The 22293-nt window shown below is 39.8% G+C and overlaps 3 protein-coding genes across 3 annotated transcripts; 2 read left to right on the forward strand and 1 right to left on the reverse strand.

Annotated features, from left to right (window-relative positions):
- Window positions 1–3628: 3628 nt before the first annotated feature.
- On the reverse strand, window positions 3629–5050 carry LOC136781331 (piggyBac transposable element-derived protein 3-like). The gene has a single exon (XM_066740183.1). The coding sequence runs from the start codon at window positions 5048–5050 to the stop codon at window positions 3629–3631; it is 1422 nt and encodes a 473-aa protein (XP_066596280.1).
- A 4150-nt stretch (window positions 5051–9200) lies between these two features.
- Window positions 9201–12005, forward strand: LOC136781332 (uncharacterized). Its single transcript, XM_066740184.1, has 3 exons — window positions 9201–10335; window positions 10489–11584; window positions 11678–12005. Exons 1-3 carry the CDS (start codon window positions 9201–9203, stop codon window positions 12003–12005), a joined length of 2559 nt encoding a protein of 852 aa, XP_066596281.1.
- LOC136781333 (uncharacterized) lies at window positions 12006–14489 on the forward strand. The gene is made up of 2 exons (XM_066740185.1): window positions 12006–14332; window positions 14387–14489. Exons 1-2 carry the CDS (start codon window positions 12006–12008, stop codon window positions 14487–14489), a joined length of 2430 nt encoding a protein of 809 aa, XP_066596282.1.
- Window positions 14490–22293: the final 7804 nt, after the last annotated feature.

The raw sequence follows: 22293 nt of genomic DNA on the forward strand, positions 1-22293 counted from the left end.
ATAAATACTTTACGGATCAGGTTTCGCGTTGAAGAAAAAGAATGCATTCATGTTTAAAATACACATATATTCTAGATTTTTGATTCATACATATATTTCATATAATATACATTTCTCAGTGCGCATATACCCTCATGATTCATGCAAAAAGGAAGTTGTGAATTATATAAACCATCTTCTAAATTATAATTTCCCCACACATATTCATCTACATTACTAATTTCTAAATCACAAATACTCCTTACCAATTTAACTTTTCCACCCCTTTTACAAAAACCGTATCCTTATATATACATATTTTTTTATAATATTTTTATATTTATAATATGGTGAATAACCATCCATCCAATTTAAGCCATGATGATTGAAAAAGATTGAACTGAAAAAGAAATTCCTTATTCATTGAAAATAATAATTCGTTATTGTTTGTTATAAAATATACTTACTCTGTTTTCTTTCTCTCCTCTTCACTTAACCAAGTATGTGGAAAGGGGGGTGAAAATAAAATATGATGCACTTTTAGTTCTTGTAAAACTGCAAATTCTTTAACTATAAATGTCTTATCCATTAAGTAGAATCCTTGAAAATCGACGAACGTTGGGATCATCACGTTAGCGTTTTTTATACTAAATTTATTACACTTTGCCTTTATTTTAAATATATTCTTTTTTGTTTCTCTAAAGTTTTCCCCTTCTCTTCAATCCAAGTATTTCAATTCTCCCACTATCCTTAACTATTCACTCTTTGGACCAATGGTGTTTCTAAGAGTGTCTGGTTAGTCACCTCCCACCACAGATCAAATTTTTCACATCCCTTACAGCATTTAAAAAATCTTGAGAAGCGTGTAGGGTAGTCTTCAGTTCAGTTTAAGCCACAGAATCTTCAGGTACTCTGACATTATGCATCATTTAAGAGATATCACGCACATAATAGATGTGGATGGATTTATCGTTAATAAGAAGATAGAGTACAAAGAAGTGGCTATTAAAAATATATACTCTAATTTAACACATTATGGTGCGTTTAAAGTTAGTGGATCAATGAACACTTTAAGTATTGCTGACCGGAAAACTGCAGCTTTTGTGTTTAATAATGTGCACGGAATTGCATATGGAAATACGGGAAATGAAAGATATTCGCAAAATGAAATATATGATTTTCTAAAAATCATTGAATGTGACAGTGTGCAACCAGTGGTTGCATATAAAGGTGGACACTTCGAACGTGACTTATTAAATATAATGAATATTAATAATGTCAATTTAGAAAATTTTAATTGTCCAAAATTCGATTGCTTAATTGAATATATATAAACAGACATTATTCCTTGTGAGCTGCATAAAATTAAAATTACGCGAAAAACACAAAAGCCTGTCCACTGTGTGAAACAGGAGGTAGATGTTTTCGCAAAGTGGGTGCGGAAACAAATAAAAGGTAAATATTAAAAATTAAGTTCGCAATTTACTTGATATTAATAAATTTTTTTTATGTTTCAGAAGCTGTTATTAGCTGAATGGGCTAAATATTATTGAATATTCGTTTTTATATAAGATTCAATTTTATTAGTTTTTTATATAAGTTTCATGTTCGTTTTATTATTGTATATTCGTTTTTATATAAGTTTCATGTTCATTTTTACTTATATGATAAATGTTATTTAATAGTCTCTTTCTTTTCCCCTACTCCTATTACCCTTAATTTAATCCGTAAAAGAAAAAAAGAAAAAAGAAAAACAGAAAAAAATGAAAAAAGCACTTTATAATTATTACTAACTCATAAAAGAAAAAAAATCTACCTAGTGCTCAATGTGTAAGGAAAAATGTAAAATCAAGTTAAATGGCGGGTCTATAGTAGGAAAGTAGTGGGAGGGTCTAGGATAAGTATGTGGAGGGAGAAAAGACCCTTCGAGGGCAGGTCTAAGAACAAAAAAATGGCAGTCCGTAAGATGCTCAGGGCCCCTATCGGTGTAGCTGTACCCAGTAATTTTCGTGATCGCCACCCAGTGGAGAAAAGTGAAACTTTTTCCTCCACCAACTAAAATACAAAAAAAGTTCTCTGGGTAACTGCCAGGATAACTAACCATTTGGGCCCTAGACTGATGGGAGAGGGGTGAGAGACTAAGAGAAAAAGAGAGGGTGAGAGGGATCTCTCTCTCTCTCTCTCACTCCCCACAGCCAAAGCATTTCTTCCGCACACCCGCACCCTCCTCATCATCCCAATGAACCCTAGCTCTTAAGAAGACACTTCCCCCCCGCACACCCGCACTCCCCCTCATCTCCCAATATATCCCAACTCTCTTAAGACACTTCCCCCCGCACAACCGCACTCCCCTCACCATCGTGTCACTGGAACCCCCTAGCTACCACTACTATCCTAGTTCCATTAACCCATTAACGCCCAAAATTGTTATTTCCACACGGTCATGTTTGACCGTTCACCAATAACGCTACGGTTATGGAAACCGTACAAAAATTCATACCCGACTATTTTCGAGTGTGCTCTTTTAGATTTTATCACTTTTAGAGCAAAAAAATGGGATACTTCCTATGAATTTTGCTATTTAAAAAAAATGTCGTAGAATTTTTCGTTAGTTTTAGGGAAAAACCAATATTTTCATATCCTTGTACAATTCAAATCGGCTCGTTTTTAACAGAAGATGTGCAATTTTTATATGTACTTTGTAACCATTTACTTTGGAAAGCTCAATTTTCATCCATTTTTTCAAAATAGCGGTTAAAAAATATATAATTTTGCATAACACTGAAAAAATAGGTTGAAACGGTTTTCTCTTACTTTTGGAAGCGAATCGTTCAATATAGTATTAAGATTTGTGTTTAATTACCCATACAATAATAGATGCCCAACATTCAAAATGGAGGACAGAAAATTCATTAAAAACGTGATTTTACGCAAATATATTTATCAGTAGTCATATCGAGGAATTTGTACACGAATCTCGAATTAGCTACTATAACAATTTAAAATGATCCAAGATGGCGGATGGAAAATTAATGAAAAACGGTATTCTAATAAAAAATTGGATTTGTTGATTCTAATATTATTGATCATAAGTCTGAAATGCTATTTCGAAAATTGGCTATATAATATTCAATGCGGCTAATCATAATTTGAGTTAGAGTTGATATTTTTTTAATAATTCAATTTTGTATGATCAGTTGAACACCATTTGCCAGTGATTTTTAAGAGTAGCACTGTTTTCCGATTTTTACCACGTTGAGGTTGTGTTCTGAAAAATCTATTTTTTTCTTTTTTCTTTGTTTAATAAGTTTTTATTATGTTAAAGTTTAGATATTTTGTATAGGAGTTTGATGTTTTACCTCAAAACATTTCTTACAAAAAAACAGCTTACAGGTAGTGCACATATTGATTGTACGTATACCACATTTATTACTGCAGAATTTTGTAGTCGTTTGAGCTGCTTTTTCATGTTTCTCTGCTGTTTTCTTTTTTTTGAGGAAAATGAATTGAAATTATCAAGATAATATCTACTGATGGACATTGCTGCATCTTTAGTACCGACTTTCATTTTGGATTCGTTACATATATTATATAAAACAGTAACATTTGTGATTGCAGCTTGAATCAACCGCAAGAAGATAACCCATGTCTATTTTTTAGACCTCAAAGACGGTAAAAGCTTACAACAGTGTTGATCGTGTACGTCCACACCACCCATAAATCGATTATACGCTGAAAAAGCATACGGAAATTCTATATCAACCTTACTCTTGTTATCTTTATTGTAGCGTTTCATGGGTGTCAGCGGTGTTACACCTGCTGCTGAAGACAGAATTGATACTTGTTTTGAATCTTGTATTGTTATGAAATTGGTACCACTTTTTTTATCATATTTAGATTCAAACGTACCTCTTTTTACATTTTTATCAAAATTTACTTTTTCTGGAATACGATCTTTTCTCAGTGTACCGGTAGCTTTCAGTCCTAAATTTTTAAGATGAATAATGAGGTCAGCGGAGCAAAACAGATTGTCCATATATATGTGGTATTTATCCAAATTTCGATACGAAGTAGTAGTGAGAAGAGGCTGTAACATTCGTATAACCACTCGACTTTCAAGTGAAATCTTAGATAAAATCTCTTTTTCTGAGTTTTTACCGCAATAAATTTCTAATTCAAACAAATATCCATTTTGTGCACAGAGACCCCAGATTTTAATTCCATAACGGGTTGGTTTTGTTTTGATGAATTGCTTGATGGACAATTTGCCAAAAAATTTCAACATCATTTCATCCACCGAAAGCGCAGAAGAAAATATCCCAAAACGTAGCAAATTTTTTCTAAAAATATCTACTATTTTTTGAACTCTCCATATCTTATTGATTGGATTATTGTCTTCAGGTTTAGAGAATTTCAATTTTGACTTTGTTTTCTCGAAATGATTGCGGCTCATAGCTGATGCAACTGGATCCGAATGTAAAAAAGGATCATTACTCCAAAAATCTCTTTGAGATAATCTTTTATTATACGATGAAAATATTATTATTCCAATAAAAATATTCAGTTCATCGAAAGTCAAGAGATGTCCGTTAAGTTTAGTGCTTTCAATAATATAATTTTTAATTTCAGCACAGAAGAATAATTCAAAGAGTTCGGTAAATGATTTTGACTGAATAAAACTTTTATCTTTATTAGATAAAAATAAATCATCATGTAAAATGTCGTATTTTCTTTCGCCCGGTATCCAGTCGTAAATATAAATTTCCTCAAGTTTTTTTTGAGTATTATTATACTCTGAAGATATACGAGCATAAGATTTTTTCGGAGTGAAATAGTTTTCACTGTCATTATTATTAGATTCATCTGCACTAAAATCAATATTATCTAATTCTTCTGAATCAATTTCTGAGTCTGAAACATTTATATCAGACTCTCCTGAATAATCAGGATTTGGAATAAATGCTGCGTTATTTCGTTCATCAATTTCGAAGCTAAGAAAATTTCTCCTTGTCGTTTTTGATTTTTTAGTAACTGAAGAGTTACGCTTACCTAGAGAAATGCGTTTTGGCATAATGAGAAAATTGTTTGAATATACTTAAGAAAAAAATTCTTTCAATTTATATATTTCGTACTACTATTTATTAGCTAGAATGTACGCACGTGTAATCACTAAATAGCATAACTATTTTTCCTAATAACCTTTTAAAACTAAACGCTACAATTATTCATGAATAATAATAGAAAAAGCCAATTTAAATTGTTATAGTAGCTAATTCGAGATTCGTGTACAAATTCGTCGATACGACTACTGATAAATATATTTGCGTAAAATCACGTTTTTAATGAATTTTCTGTCCGCCATTTTGCATCCGCCATTTTGAATGTTGGGCATCTATTATTGTATGGGTAATTAAACACAAATCTTAATACTATATTGAACGATTCGCTTCTAAAAGTAAGAGAAAACCGTTTCAACCTATTTTTTCAGTGTTATGCAAAATTATATATATTTTAACCGCTATTTTGAAAAAATGGATGAAAATTGAGCTTTCCAAAGTAAATGGTTACAAAGTACATATAAAAATTGCACAATTTCTGTTAAAACCGAGCCTATTTGAATTGTACAAGGATGTGAAAATATTGCTTTTTCCCTAAAACTACCGAAAAATTCTACGACATTTTTTTTTAATAGCAAAATTCATAGGAAGTATTCAATTTTTTTGCTCTAAAAGTGATAAAATCGGAAAGAGCACACTCGAAAATAGTCGGGTATGAATTTTTGTACGGTTTCCATAACCGTAGCATTATTGGTGAACGGTCAAACATGACCGTGTGGAAATAACAATTTTGGGCGTTAGTGGGTTAAAGTACTCCCTGACACCCAGTGTGTTACCCTAGTCCTATAGAAGTACTCCCTGGTCCCAAGTGAGTTACCCTAGTTCCATAGAAGTACTCCTTGACACCTAGTGTGTTACCCTAGTCCTATAGAATTACTCCCTGACCCCAAGTGAGTTACTCCAGTCACATAGAAGTACCCTCTAACCACAAGTGAGTTTCCCTAGTCCCATAGAAGTACTCCCTGACCCATAGTGAGATCTGCTAGTCCCATAGAAGTACACCCTTACCCCAAATGAGTTACCCTAGTCCCATAGAAATACTCCCTGGCACCAAATGAGTTACCCTAATCCCATAGAAGTACTCCCTGACCCCAAATGAGTTATCCTATTCCCATAGAAATACTCCCTGGTCCCAAGTGAGTTACCCTAGTCCCATAGAAGTACTCCTGGACTCCTAGTGTGTTACTATAGTCCTATAGAATTACTCCCTGACCCCAAGTGAGTTACCCCAGTCCCATAGAAGTACTCCCTACCCACAAGTGAGTTACCCTAGTCCCATAGAAGTACTCCCTGACCCCAAGTGATATATCCTAGTCCCATAGAAGTAATCCCTGACAACCCAGTGTGTTACCCTAGTCCCATAGAAGTACTCCCTGACCCCAAGTGAGTTACCCCAGTCACATAGAAGTACTATCTAACTACAAGTGAGTTTCCCTAGTCCCATAGAAGTACTCCCTGACCCCAAGTGAGTTACCCTATTCCCATAGAAGTACTCCCTAACCCCATGTGAGTTACCCTAGTCCCATAGAAGTACTCCCTGACACACAGTGTGTTATCCTAGTCCCATAGAATACTCACTGACCCCCAGTGAGTTACCCTAGTCCCATAGAAATACTCCCTGTTCCCAAGTGAGTTACCCTAGTCCCATAGAAGTACTCCTTGACACCTAGTGTGTTACCCTAGTCCTATAGAATTACTCCCTGACCCCAAGTGAGTTACTCCAGTCACATAGAAGTACCCTCTAACCACAAGTGAGTTTTCCTAGTCCCATAGAAGTACTCCCTGACCCAAAGTGAGATCTGCTAGTCCAATAGAAGTACACCCTTACCCCAAATGAGTTACCCTAGTCCCATAGAAATACTCCCTGTTCCCAAGTGAGTTACCCTAGTCCCATAGAAGTACTCCTTGACACCTAGTGTGTTACCCTAGTCCTATAGAATTACTCCCTGACCCCAAGTGAGTTACTCCAGTCACATAGAAGTACCCTCTAACCACAATTGAGTTTCCCTAGTCCCATAGAAGTACTCCCTGACCCATAGTGAGATCTGCTAGTCCCATAGAAGTACACCCTTACCCCAAATGAGTTACCCTAGTCCCATAGAAATACTCCCTGGCACCAAATGAGTTACCCTAATCCCATAGAAGTACTCCCTGACCCCAAATAAGTTATCCTATTCCCATAGAAATACTCCCTGGTCCCAAGTGAGTTACCCTAGTCCCATAGAAGTACTCCTGGACTCCTAGTGTGTTACTATAGTCCTACAGAATTACTCCCTGACCCCAAGTGAGTTACCCCAGTCCCATAGAAGTACTCCCTACCCACAAGTGAGTTACCCTAGTCCCATAGAAGTACTCCCTGACCCCAAGTGATATATCCTAGTCCCATAGAAGTAATCCCTGACAACCCAGTGTGTTACCCTAGTCCCATAGAAGTACTCCCTGACCCCAAGTGAGTTACCCCAGTCACATAGAAGTACTATCTAACCACAAGTGAGTTTCCCTAGTCCCATAGAAGTACTCCCTGACCCCAAGTGAGTTACCCTATTCCCATAGAAGTACTCCCTAACCCCATGTGAGTTACCCTAGTCCCATAGAATTACTCCCTGACACACAGTGTGTTATCCTAGTCCCATAGAATACTCACTGACCCCCAGTGAGTTACCCTAGTCCCATAGAAATACTCCCTGTTCCCAAGTGAGTTACCCTAGTCCCATAGAAGTACTCTTTGACACCTAGTGTGTTACCCTAGTCCTATAGAATTACTCCCTGACCCCAAGTGAGTTACTCCAGTCACATAGAAGTACCCTCTAACCACAAGTGAGTTTTCCTAGTCCCATAGAAGTACTCCCTGACCCAAAGTGAGATCTGCTAGTCCAATAGAAGTACACCCTTACCCCAAATGAGTTACCCTAGTCCCATAGAAATACTCCCTGTTCCCAAGTGAGTTACCCTAGTCCCATAGAAGTACTCCTTGACACCTAGTGTGTTACCCTAGTCCTATAGAATTACTGCCTGACCCCTAGTGAGTTACCCCAGTCACATAGAAGTACTCTCTAACCACAAGTGAGTTACCCTAGTCCCATAGAAGTACTCCCTGGCCCCAAGTAAGTTACCATAGTCACATAGAAGTACTCCCTGACACCAAATGAGTTACCATTATCCCATAGGAGTTATCCTTGACCCCAAATGAGTTACCCTAGTCCCATAGAAATACTCCCTGGCCCCAAATGAGTTACCCTAATCCCATAGAAGTACTCCCTGACCCCAAATGAGTTACCCTAGTCCCATAGAAATACTCCCTGGTCCCAAGTGTGTTACCCTAGTCCCATAGAAGTACTCCTGGACTCCTAGTGTGTTACCCTAGTCCCATAGAAGTATTCCCTGACACCCAGTGTGTTACCGTAGTCCCATAGAATTACTCCCTGACCCCAAGTGAGATATGCTAGTCCCAAAGAGTACTCCTGGACACCTAGTGTGTTCCGTAGGAACAGTCTTCGTAGTTTGCATATGTGCGTCGTAGAGATGGGCGTGAACGTACATGTCATCCAAGTCTGTTCGGCGGCTTGACGGCCGCTACTGTTCGACGCCTAATGAGAACCAATAGGATGTCGTTCGACCAAAAGTGAAAGGCAATTGCGCTTTTCGTTTGTGCCGGCAACTCACTGTTAGATTGATATCGGCCGAAGGAAGATTTAGTTTTTACAAGATTCTTTATATTCGTAATTGTATAAGTGTAATATCAAAGTGACGGGGTTTTTTGCGTAAGCTTTTTCCCCTAGAGCCTAATAAACGTATAACATAAGGCTCAATTAATGTGTATTCATTTTTGATAATCACCTTACCTGAATATTGATTTATACACACTCACACAGTCAAAACAATTTTTGGTGCCTCCTGTGAGGTGAGGTGTTTAGTGAACAAACTTTAGTGAACAAAACAGTAGTGGAGAAAAGCTTATTGGAAAAGACTAATAAACAAACCCATGAGGATATCATCAAAGAACCTGTCGAGTGAAGGAGAATTAGCTGATATCTATCCAGGAACACACGAATTTAAGTATCGTTTCAATTCATATTAATATATAGTCAATTATTATCATCAAAAATGGCTGTACAAATTGTACAACAGTTTCATAAATTAAAAACCGCACTTAAAGGACAAATCACACAATTAACTAATCTTGTAGTTCAGAGAGACCTCGATACTATAAATTTAAGACTACGATACGACAAACTTTTTGAAAAATACAACAATTTCGAAAACATACATGACGATCTCATATTAAACAGTGAAGATGAAGTCATTTCAGAAGAATTCATTGATATTCAAAACAAATTTTATACAATAGCAACTACAATAAAACGCATTATTGAACCAGAAGTACAAACAAACACGAATCAACCAATTATTAATTGTGTAGAGAACAGTGCGCAGTCGACCACAAGACGCGTGAAATTACCGTTAGCAGACTTACCGAAATTTGACGGAAGTTATGAAAAGTGGTATTCGTTCAAGAATACATTTCAATCAATGATTGATGCACGCGATGATTTGAACAACGTTGAAAAATTAATACATTTAAGGTCAGGATTAATAGTCAAAGCGGCTGAAAAGATCGTTATTTACGATGATAGTTCGGAAAACTATCAGAAAGCTTGGGATTTCTTACAAAAATCATATGAAGTCCAAAGGCTTATAGTTTCGAGACATTTAAGGGCAATTTGTGAATTTCCGAAATTGAAAACTGAAACACACGACGGTCTAATAGAACTTTCTGATACAATGCAACAACATCATAGTGCGCTTGAATCATTAGGGGCATCCGTCGGTTGTGATATGTTTGTATATCTAATTGAACAGAAGTTACCATATGAAACTTCCCAAAAATGGGAATTAGAATTAAAAAACGACGAACTACCAACTTTAGGAAAATTATGCGATTTTATGGCACAAACTGCGATTCGTGTTTCAAAGCGCGAATTACCAGAATCTATATCTAATGATATAAATTCGCAGAAGGTTCAACCTCCGACAAAGAAGCATAAAGGGTCTGGTAAGGTTCATGCGTTCGTATCAAATGTGTCCAATGCATGCATCATTTGTCAACAACAACATTACTTATTTCAATGCCAAGACTTTATAAAGCTGTCGGTACCTAAACGCATTGATGCAATAAAAAGGGCTAAACATTGTTCGAATTGTTTACGCAAGCATCCAGGTGCTTGCCATAGTTCAAATTGTAAAATTTGTCACAGACGCCATAATACGTAACTGCATCTTCCTAGAGCTGATCGTACAGACAATACAAAGACATCAACAGACAAAAACAAGGAGAAGGAAAATGATACTTCTTCTAGTTGACTGAGAGAGAATAACATAGTTCTTTTTTCAGCATCAGACAACTTAAGAATCAGACGACAACCACTCATAATGAGTGCTATGATACGCGCACAAAATAAAGAAGGAAATTTTGTAAGAGGACGCGCCCTATTAGATACGTGTGCCACGGCACATTTCGTAACGGAAGAATTCGCGAAACGACTAAATCTTCCGAGACAACCATGTAAATTATCAATAAACACTATAAGTTCTATGAGCGCTACTACAAGTCACTCAGTACAAATAACGTTTCGATCCATCTATTCAGATTATCAAAAAACTCTTACATTCTTAACTGTATCTAATATAGCAAACTTAGTACCATCTGAAATTTTTCCTAGAAATTCGATTTCAATAACAAGGGGGCTGCAATTGGCAGATCCTCAATTTTATTTACCGCGTCCTGTTGACATTTTGATAGGCTCGGGTGCGACTCTTTCAATGTTTTCAATTGGCCAGATAAATTTATCAAATAATAGCAGTGATCTTATTTTGCAAAAAACACAGCTTGGTTGGGTGATAGCGGGAGATTCAGTCAATGCAACGTCATTCCACAATATTAATTGTGATTTGTTAGGTTTGTCAGAACAATTAAGCGCGTTTTGGAAAATTGAAGAACCAGGTTTTGTAGAATCACAATCAACAGAAGAAGCTGTTTGTGAGAAACATTACGTACAAACAGTTAGTCGTGATAACACTGGAAAATACATAGTTCGCTTACCTTTTAGAGAGAACGTAATAAAGGAATTTGGTGATATGCGTATTATAGCATTGCGACGTTTAAACATGTTAGAACGTAAATTTCATAATGATGCTGAATTTAAAAAAGGTTATTCAAAAATTATGCAAGAATATTTAGATCTGGGACACATGTCCGAAATTACAGACATTGATAATGACGGCTATTATATGCCACACCACGGTGTACTTAAACTTAGTAGTGCCACGACGAAATTAAGAATAGTGTTTGATGCATCGGCTAAGACACGATCAGGGGTATCACTTAATGAAACTTTAATGACAGGTCCGACAATTCAAGACAAAATATTTGATCTGCTTATACGTTTTCGTTTTCATAAATATGTATTAACCGCCGACATAGAGAAAATGTAGAGGCAGATATTTATACATGAAGAAGATCGTAAATTTCAACGTATTTTATGGCGAGTAAATAATGTTGTTCGTACTTTTGAACTAAATAGAGTAACGTTCGGTGTTTCAGCAGCACCTTTTTTGGCAATACGAACTATACAAAAATTAGCAGACGATGAAGCTTTACGATTTCCAATCGCGGCAAGAATACTAAAAAGGGATTTATATGTCGACGATTTAATTACTGGTGCTGAAACGATAAAAGAGATACAAGGAATTCAAGACGAAATTGTTGATCTTTTAAATTGTGGTGGTTTCAAAATTCGTCAATGGGCATCGAATGATAAACAATCTCTGGTAGGATTGGCTGACAAACTAACAGACACCGAAATGGGTTTAAGTAAGGAAACTATTCATAAAACGCTGAGAATGTTCTGAATGCCAAATACTGACAATGTTTTATATCGAGTTAACACCACATCACTTTCAACAACAAAATCGACTTTAACTAAACGAATAGTTCTATCAGAAATTGCAAAATTATATGATCCTACGGGTCTTATAGGGCCTGTCATATTATATGCAAAACTTTTAATGCAAGCACTATGGAACTGTCATGTATCTTGGGATGAATCGGTTCCTAGCGACGTTCATACAAAATGGTCTCAATTCGCACAACAATTGAGCTTACTAAATGATTTGCAATTAGAAAGATGCTTACTGATAGAAGGCGCACAGATTATAGAATTACATGGGTTTTGTGATGCCAGTCAAAATGGATATGGGGCATGTATTTACATTAGATCAATGAATCAAGAAGGGAAGTTACAATGTCGATTATTATGTTCAAAATCGCGAGTTGCCCCATTAAAAGGATTAACAATTCCGCGTGCAGAATTATGCGGTGCTTTACTTTTAGTAAAACTTCATTTAGAAGTTATTCGTAATATTACCCACAAAATAAATAGCACATATTTTTGGACGGATTCAATGATAGTGTTGTATTGGTTGCGATCATCTCCGGCAAAATTGAAAGTATTTATAGCAAACCGTGTTTCTGAGATTCAAACTCATACATCTATAGAACAGTGGCGTCACGTGCCTTCGGAGAATAATGCATCTGACTCATTATCACGTGAACAACTTCCATACGATTTTTTACGCAATACAATGTGGTTTACAGGGCCCTCTTTCTTGAAAGAGCAGGTGTCAATCTGGCCACCTCAAATCATCAATCAACCCATTAATCAATCCATCGACTTGAGTTCGGATGTTGTTCTTCGGGAGCAGCGTGAATGCACATCATATTTGACAATATGCGTTAAAAATTTAGAATTGCTTAAGAGATTCTCATCTTATTCAAAAATGATTCGTGTAATATCATATTGTCGACGCTTTAAGTCAAAATCTAAAGGCTTGTTATCTAAGGAAGAACTTAGAGACACGGAAATTTGTTTATTAACATTATTACAAACGATTTACTTTAACAAAGTAATTCAAGAAATTAAGAATTCAAGAGAATCTTTAAAGATAACATTCGCTTCTCTTAGTCCCTTTATTGACGAAAACGGATTATTACGAGTAGGGGGGAGATTGAATAAGGCAAAAATTTCCTTTTCATGTAAGCATCCTATATTGTTGCCATCGCGTTGCTTTATCACGGATCTACTTATTCGTCAAACACATATAGATAATCATCATACCGGAATACAATCCACATTGTCTATAGTAAGACAACGTTTTTGGATATTTGACGGCAAGAATCAAGTGCGTAAAATCATTCAAAATTGTGTGACATGTTTTCGGTATAGAGCTGAAGCAATGAATTATAAAATGGCAAATCTCCCTGCCGTTAGAATACAACAAGCTAGACCATTTCAAAATACAGGCGTAGATTTCTGTGGACCATTTTTTATCAAAGAAAAAAAGTATAGAAATCGCGGAAAGTTAAAAATCTATGTTAGTGTTTTTATATGCATGGTGACAAAGGCTATTCATTTAGAGGTAGTGAGTGAATTGACCACTGAAGCTTTTATAGCTGCTTTAAAGAGATTCATATCAAGACGTGGTGTTCCTGATGACATATTTTCAGATAATGGTACCAATTTCATTGGAGCAAATAATGAACTCCATGAATTGTACCAATTATTGCAAACAAACAAATCAAGGGAACTCATACACAATTTTTCAATAGTCAAAAATATTCATTGGCATTTTTCAATTCCCTTAAGTCCTCATCATGGAGGCATATGGGAAGCAGCAGTAAAAAATTTTAAACATCATTTCAAACGTATCGTAGGCAATCAATTATATTCATTTGAAGATTTCAACACATTGACAATAGAAATCGAGGCTATCCTGAACTCAAGACCGATTTGTTCTTTATCATCAGATCCTAATGATCCCATAGCTCTAACACCAGCCCATTTTCTAATAGGTCAGCCCATGACTATGTTGCCCGAAATGGATGTAACAACCACACCACAAAATAGACTGTCTTCCTGGCGACTTATTAATCAGGCTCGACAACACTTTTGGAACAGATGGTACATAGAGTACCTACACGAATTACAGCGTCGCAAGAAATGGGTCAAAAATGAAGAAAACATCAAAATCAACGCCGTTGTGCTAATCAAGGACAACGGATTACCATGTATGCAATGGTTGCTTGCTAGAGTCATCCAGCTACATCCTGGGGATGATGGAGTCGTTCGATCAGCAACAGTTAAAACGTCTACATCAACATACAAAAGAAGTGTTAAGATGTTGTGCCCTTTACCATTGGAACAATGAATTTTTATCAAAACGCACACGTTTAGCGAGGGGAGGATGTTCCGTAGGAACAGTCTTCGTAGTTTGCATATGTGCGTCGTAGAGATGGGCGTGAACGTACATGTCATCCAAGTCTGTTCGGCGGCTTGACGGCCGCTACTGTTCGACGCCTAATGAGAACCAATAGGATGTCGTTCGACCAAAAGTGAAAGGCAATTGCGCTTTTCGTTTGTGCCGGCAACTCACTGTTAGATTGATATCGGCCGAAGGAAGATTTAGTTTTCACAAGATTCTTTATATTCGTAATTGTACAAGTGTAACATCAAAGTGACGGGGTTTTTTGCGTAAGCTTTTTCCCCTAGAGCCTAATAAACGTATAACATAAGGCTCAATTAATGTGTATTCATTTTTGATAATCACCTTACATGAATATTGATTTATACACACTCACACAGTCAAAACATAGTGTGTTACCCTATTCCTATAGAATTACTCCCTGACCCCAAGTGAGTAACCCCAGTAACATAGAAGTACTCTCTAACAACAAGTGAGTTACTCTAGTCCCATAGAAGTACACCCTGGCCCCAACTGAGTTACTCTAGTCCCATAGAATTACTCCCTGACCCCAAGTGAGTTACCCCAGTCCCATAAAAGTACTCCCTGACCCCAAGTGTGTCACCCTAGTGCTATAGAATTAATCCCTGACCGCAAGTGAGTTACCCCTGTCACATAGAAGTACTCTCTAATCACAAATGAGTTTCCCTAGTCCCATAGAAGTACTCCCTGACCCCAAGTGAGATATCCTAGTCCCATAGAAGTACTCCCTGGCCCCAAATGAGTTACCCTAATCCCATAGAAAGACTCCCTGGTCCCAAGTGAGTTACCATAGTCACATATAAGTACTCCCTGACCTTAAGTGAGTTACCCCAGTCCCATAAAAGTACTCCCTGACCCCAAGTGTGTCACCCTAGTCTCATAGAAGTACTCTCTAACCACAAGTGAGTTTCCCCAGTCCCATAGAAGTACTCCTCGACACCTAGTGTGTTACCCTAGTCCTATAGAATTACTGCCTGACCCCAAGTGAGTTACCCCAGTCTCATAGAAGTACTCCCTAAACCCAAGTGGGTTACCCCAGTCCCATAGAAGTACTCCCTGGCCCCAAGTGAGTACCCTAGCCCCATAAAACTACCCCCTGACCCCAAGTGAGTTACCCTAGATCCATTAAAGTACTCCCTGACACCCAGTGTGTTACCCTAGTCCCTATAAGTACTCACTGACCCCAAGTGAGTTACCCTAGTCCCATATAAGTACTCCCTAACCCCAAATGAGTTCTCTTGTCCCATATAAGTACTCCCTGACACCAAGTTGGTTATCCTATTCCCATAGAAGTACTACCTGGCCCCAAGTAAGTTACCATAGTCACATAGAAGTACTCCCTGATCCCAAATGAATTACCCTAGTCCCAAAGAAGTACCCCTTGACACCTAGTGTGTTACATTAGTCCTATAGAATTACTCCCTGACCCCAAGTGAGTCACCCCAGTAACATAGCAGTACTCTCTAACCACAAGTGAGTTACTCTAGTCTCAGAAAAGTACTCCCTGGCCCCAAGTAAGTTACCATATTCACATAGAAGTACTCCCTGACTCCAAATGGGGTACCATAATCCCATAGGAGTTATCCCTGACTCCAAATGAGGTACCCTAAACCCATAGGAGTTATCCCAGACCCCAAATTAGTTACCCTAATCCCATAGAAATACTCCCTGGCCCCAAGTGAATTACCCTAGTCCCATAGAAGTACTCCTTGATACCTAGTGTGTTACCCTAGTCCTGTAGAATTACTGCCTGACCCCAAGTGAGTTACCCCAGTCACATAGAAGTACTCCCTGGCCCCAAATGAGGTAACCTCATCCCATAGGAGTTATCCCTAACCCCAAATTAGTTACCCTAGTCCCATATAGGTACTCCCTGTCCCCTAGTGAGTTACCCTAGTCCCATATAAGTACTCCCTGACCACAAGTGAGTTTTCCTAGTCCCATAGAAGTACTCCCTGACCCCAAGTGAGATCTGCTTGTCCCATAGAAGTACTCCCTTACCCCAAGTGAGTTACCCAGGTCCCTTAGAAATACTCCCTGGCCACAAGTGAGTTACCCTAGTCCCACAGAAGTGCCCCCCGACCCCAAGTGAGATATCCTAGTCGCGTAGAAGTACTCCCCGAACCCAAGTGAGTGACCCTAGTTCCATAGAAGTAGTCCCTGGCCCCAAGTTGGTTACCTTAGTCCCATAGAAGTACTACCTGGCCCCAAGTGAGTTACCCTATTCCTATAGAATTACTCCCTGACTCCAATTGAGTAACCCCAGTAACATAGAAGTACTCTCTAACCACAAGTGAGTTACTCTAGTCCAATAGAAGTATTCCCTGGCCCCAAGTAGGTTACCATATTCACATAGAAATACTCCCTGGCCCCAAATGAGGTACCCTAATCCCATAGGAGTTATCCCTGACCCCAAATTACTTACCCTAGTCCCATAGAAATACTCCCTGGCCCCAAGAAAGTTATCCTAGTCCCATAGAAGTACTCCTTGACACCTAGTGTGTTACCCTACTCCTATAGAATTACTGCCTGACCCCAAGTGAGTTACCCCAGTCACATAGAAGTACTCTCTAACCACAAGTGAGTTACCCTAGTCCCATAGAAGTACTCCCTGACCCCAAGTGAGATATGCTAGTCCCATAGAAATACTCCCTGACCCCAAGTGAAATATCCTAGTCCCATAGAAGTACTCACTGACCACAAATGAGTTACCCTAATCCCATAGAATTACTCCCTGACCCCAAGTGAGTTACCCTAGTCCCATAGAAATACTCCCTGGCCCCAAGTGAGTTACCCAAATCCCATAGAAGAACTTCCTGGCCCCAAGTGAGTTACCCTAGTCCCATAGAATTACTCCCTGACCCCAAGTGAGTTTCCCTAGTCTCATAGAAATACTCCCTGACACCAAGTGAGTTACCCTAGTCCCATAGAAGTACCCCTTGACATCTAGTGTGTTACCCTAGTCCCATAGAAGTACTCCTTGACACCTGGTGAGTTACCCCAGTCACATGGAAATACTCTCTACCACAAGTCAGTTTCCATAGTCCCATTGAAGTACTCCCTGACCCCAAGTGAGTTACCCTAGTCCCATAGAAGTACTCCTTGACACCTAGTGTGTTACCCTAGTCCAAATAATTTTTCTCTGACCCCAAGTGATTTACTCCAGTCACATAAGAGTACTCTCTAATCAAAAGTGAGTTTCCCCAGTCCCATAAAAGTACTCCCTGACCCCAAGTTAGTTACCCTATTTCCATAGAATTGCTCCCTGGCCCCAAGTGAGTTACCCTAGTCCCATAGAAGTACTCCTTGACACCTAATGTGTTACCCTAGTCCTATAGAATTACTCCCTGACCCCAAGTAAGTTACTGCAGTCACATAGAAGTACCCCCTATCCACAAGTGAGTTTCCCTAGTCCCATAGAAATACTCCCTGAACCCAAGTGAGTTACCCTAGTTCCATAGAAGTAGTCCCTGGCCCAAAGTTGGTTACCTTAGTCCCATAGAAGTACTACCTGGCCCCAAGTGAGTTACCCTAGTCCCATAGAATTACTCCCTGACCCCAAGTGAGTTACCCTAGTCCCATAGAAGTACTTCCTGACACCTAGTGAGTTACCCTAGTCCTATAGAAGTACCCCTTGACACCTAGTGTGTTACCCTAGTCCCATAGAAGTACTCCTTGACACCTGGTGTGTTACCCTAGTCCAAAGAATTACTCCCTGACCCCAAGTGAGTTACCCCAGTCACATGGAAATACTCTCTACCACAAGTCAGTTTCCATAGTCCCATAGAAGTACTCCCTGACCCCAAGTGAGTTACCCTAGTCCCATAGAAGTACTCCTTGACACCTAGTGTGTTACCCTAGTCCAAATAATTTTTCTCTGACCCCAAGTGATTTACTCCAGTCACATAAGAGTACTCTCTAATCAAAAGTGAGTTACCCCAGTCACATAGAAATACTGCCTGACCCCAATTGAGTTACCCTATTTCCATAGAATTACTCCCTGGCCCCAAGTGAGTTACCCTAGTCCCATAGAAGTACTCCTTGACACCTAGTGTGTTACCCAAGTCCTATAGAATTACTTCCTGACCCCAAGTAAGTTACTCCAGTCACATAGAAGTACTCCCTGGCCCCAAATGAGGTAACCTCATCCCATAGGAGTTATCCCTAACCCCAAATTAGTTACCCTAGTCCCATATAGGTACTCCCTGTCCCCTAGTGAGTTACCCTAGTCCCATATAAGTACTCCCTGACCACAAGTGAGTTTTCCTAGTCCCATAGAAGTACTCCCTGACCCCAAGTGAGATCTGCTTGTCCCATAGAAGTACTCCCTTACCCCAAGTGAGTTACCCAGGTCCCTTAGAAATACTCCCTGGCCACAAGTGAGTTACCCTAGTCCCACAGAAGTGCCCCCCGACCCCAAGTGAGATATCCTAGTCGCGTAGAAGTACTCCCCGAACCCAAGTGAGTGACCCTAGTTCCATAGAAGTAGTCCCTGGCCCCAAGTTGGTTACCTTAGTCCCATAGAAGTACTACCTGGCCCCAAGTGAGTTACCCTATTCCTATAGAATTACTCCCTGACTCCAATTGAGTAACCCCAGTAACATAGAAGTACTCTCTAACCACAAGTGAGTTACTCTAGTCCAATAGAAGTATTCCCTGGCCCCAAGTAGGTTACCATATTCACATAGAAATACTCCCTGGCCCCAAATGAGGTACCCTAATCCCATAGGAGTTATCCCTGACCCCAAATTACTTACCCTAGTCCCATAGAAATACTCCCTGGCCCCAAGAAAGTTATCCTAGTCCCATAGAAGTACTCCTTGACACCTAGTGTGTTACCCTACTCCTATAGAATTACTGCCTGACCCCAAGTGAGTTACCCCAGTCACATAGAAGTACTCTCTAACCACAAGTGAGTTACCCTAGTCCCATAGAAGTACTCCCTGACCCCAAGTGAGATATGCTAGTCCCATAGAAATACTCCCTGACCCCAAGTGAAATATCCTAGTCCCATAGAAGTACTCACTGACCACAAATGAGTTACCCTAATCCCATAGAATTACTCCCTGACCCCAAGTGAGTTACCCTAGTCCCATAGAAATACTCCCTGGCCCCAAGTGAGTTACCCAAATCCCATAGAAGAACTTCCTGGCCCCAAGTGAGTTACCCTAGTCCCATAGAATTACTCCCTGACCCCAAGTGAGTTTCCCTAGTCTCATAGAAATACTCCCTGACACCAAGTGAGTTACCCTAGTCCCATAGAAGTACCCCTTGACATCTAGTGTGTTACCCTAGTCCCATAGAAGTACTCCTTGACACCTGGTGAGTTACCCCAGTCACATGGAAATACTCTCTACCACAAGTCAGTTTCCATAGTCCCATTGAAGTACTCCCTGACCCCAAGTGAGTTACCCTAGTCCCATAGAAGTACTCCTTGACACCTAGTGTGTTACCCTAGTCCAAATAATTTTTCTCTGACCCCAAGTGATTTACTCCAGTCACATAAGAGTACTCTCTAATCAAAAGTGAGTTTCCCCAGTCCCATAAAAGTACTCCCTGACCCCAAGTTAGTTACCCTATTTCCATAGAATTGCTCCCTGGCCCCAAGTGAGTTACCCTAGTCCCATAGAAGTACTCCTTGACACCTAATGTGTTACCCTAGTCCTATAGAATTACTCCCTGACCCCAAGTAAGTTACTGCAGTCACATAGAAGTACCCCCTATCCACAAGTGAGTTTCCCTAGTCCCATAGAAATACTCCCTGAACCCAAGTGAGTTACCCTAGTTCCATAGAAGTAGTCCCTGGCCCAAAGTTGGTTACCTTAGTCCCATAGAAGTACTACCTGGCCCCAAGTGAGTTACCCTAGTCCCATAGAATTACTCCCTGACCCCAAGTGAGTTACCCTAGTCCCATAGAAGTACTTCCTGACACCTAGTGAGTTACCCTAGTCCTATAGAAGTACCCCTTGACACCTAGTGTGTTACCCTAGTCCCATAGAAGTACTCCTTGACACCTGGTGTGTTACCCTAGTCCAAAGAATTACTCCCTGACCCCAAGTGAGTTACCCCAGTCACATGGAAATACTCTCTACCACAAGTCAGTTTCCATAGTCCCATAGAAGTACTCCCTGACCCCAAGTGAGTTACCCTAGTCCCATAGAAGTACTCCTTGACACCTAGTGTGTTACCCTAGTCCAAATAATTTTTCTCTGACCCCAAGTGATTTACTCCAGTCACATAAGAGTACTCTCTAATCAAAAGTGAGTTACCCCAGTCACATAGAAATACTGCCTGACCCCAATTGAGTTACCCTATTTCCATAGAATTACTCCCTGGCCCCAAGTGAGTTACCCTAGTCCCATAGAAGTACTCCTTGACACCTAGTGTGTTACCCAAGTCCTATAGAATTACTTCCTGACCCCAAGTAAGTTACTCCAGTCACATAGAAGTACCCTCTATCCACAAGTGAGTTTCCCTAGTCCCTTAGAAATACTCCCTGACCCCAAGTGAGTTTCTCTAGTCCCATAGAAGTACTCCTTGACACCTAGTGTGTTACCCTAGTCCTATAGAATTACTCCCTGACCCCAAGTGAGTTACCCCAGTCACATAGAAATACTCCCTGACCCCAATTGAGTTACCCTATTTCCATAGAATTACTCCCTGGCCCCAAGTGAGTTACCCTAGTCCCATAGAAGTACTCCTTGACACCTAGTGTGTTACCCAAGTCCTATAGAATTACTCCCTGACCCCAAGTAAGTTACTCCAGTCACATGGAAGTACTCTCTAACCACAAGTGAGTTTCCCTAATCCCATAGAATTACTCCCTGACCCCAAGTGAGTTACCCTAGTCCCATAGAAGTACTTCCTGACACCAAGTGAGTTACCCTAGTCCCATAGAAGTACCCCTTGACACCTAGTGTGTTACCCTAGTCCCATAGAAGTACTCCTTGACACCTGGCGAGTTACCCCAGTCACATGGAAATACTCTCTACCACAAGTCAGTTTCCATAGTCCCATTGAAGTACTCCCTGACCCCAAGTGAGTTACCCTAGTCCCATAGAAGTACTCCTTGACACCTAGTGTGTTACCCTAGTCCAAATAATTTTTCTCTGACCCCAATTGATTTACCCCTGTCACATCGAAGTACTCTCTAACCACAAGTGAGTTTCCCTAGTCCTATAGAAGTACTCCCTGAACCCAAGTGTGTCACCCTAGTCTCATAGAAAAATTCCCTAACTCCAAGTGAGTTACCCTAGTCTAATAGAAGTACTCCCTGACTCCCAGTGAGTTACCCTTTTTTTTTTTTTTTTTTTTTTTTTCCGACGCTTTGCGAGGTAGGGGGAAACTTCATAAAACCTTACGGCTTGTTAAGTACCTCTGGCGGCCGATGTTTTGGCCAGAGGTTATGTGGGATTCTAACCCACCAAAACCCCCTACCTGCCCCCTACCCGGTACCAAGCATAGCTTATAACATCAGGTAGGAGGGTATACGCTCTACTCTACGACCGTATGCGGTCATCCCCAGACAAACAAAAACCCCAGACTCTACCCCACCCCAGAGGAGTGAGCAGCAGACTCCTCAGCTCGGACTCTACTGTCCTTGGAGGTGAGGACCCTAACCGAGAAGCTGGAAAATGCTTTCCAAGCTCTCGGCGTACTCGTAACATGGGACACAAGGGTCTCCACCTCCAACGAGGGCACACCTAAAGCATCACAGAGTTCTGCTCTTTCGCATTTCACAGGGGACACCACAACAGCGTGTGCTCCGCCGTATCCGCGACCGGATTCGGGGAGCACCAGCAGCCGGGAGTCGCCCTGCGGCCCACCCTCGCGCGATGACTCATGAAACTAATGTGCC

Source organism: Prorops nasuta, unplaced genomic scaffold (assembly GCF_024137725.1).
Source record: "Prorops nasuta isolate Cenicafe-Biocafe unplaced genomic scaffold, Cenicafe_Pnas_1.2 PNAS00022, whole genome shotgun sequence".
In the NCBI taxonomy this organism is placed as follows: Eukaryota; Metazoa; Arthropoda; class Insecta; order Hymenoptera; family Bethylidae; genus Prorops; species Prorops nasuta.

Excerpts from the sequence above, each read along its gene's own strand:
- LOC136781331 (XM_066740183.1), bottom strand. The coding sequence starts at position 5,050 with ATGCCAAAACGCATTTCTCTAGGTAAGCGTAACTCTTCAGTTACTAAA.
- LOC136781332 (XM_066740184.1), top strand. The coding sequence starts at position 9,201 with ATGGCTGTACAAATTGTACAACAGTTTCATAAATTAAAAACCGCACTT. Across the intron at positions 10,336-10,488 it reads TGCTTGCCATAGTTCAAATT|CATCAGACAACTTAAGAATC; the intron begins GTAAAATTTGTC and ends TTCTTTTTTCAG. Across the intron at positions 11,585-11,677 it reads ACCGCCGACATAGAGAAAAT|AGTAACGTTCGGTGTTTCAG; the intron begins GTAGAGGCAGAT and ends TGAACTAAATAG.
- LOC136781333 (XM_066740185.1), top strand. The coding sequence starts at position 12,006 with ATGCCAAATACTGACAATGTTTTATATCGAGTTAACACCACATCACTT. Across the intron at positions 14,333-14,386 it reads TACAAAAGAAGTGTTAAGAT|CGAGGGGAGGATGTTCCGTA; the intron begins GTTGTGCCCTTT and ends GCACACGTTTAG.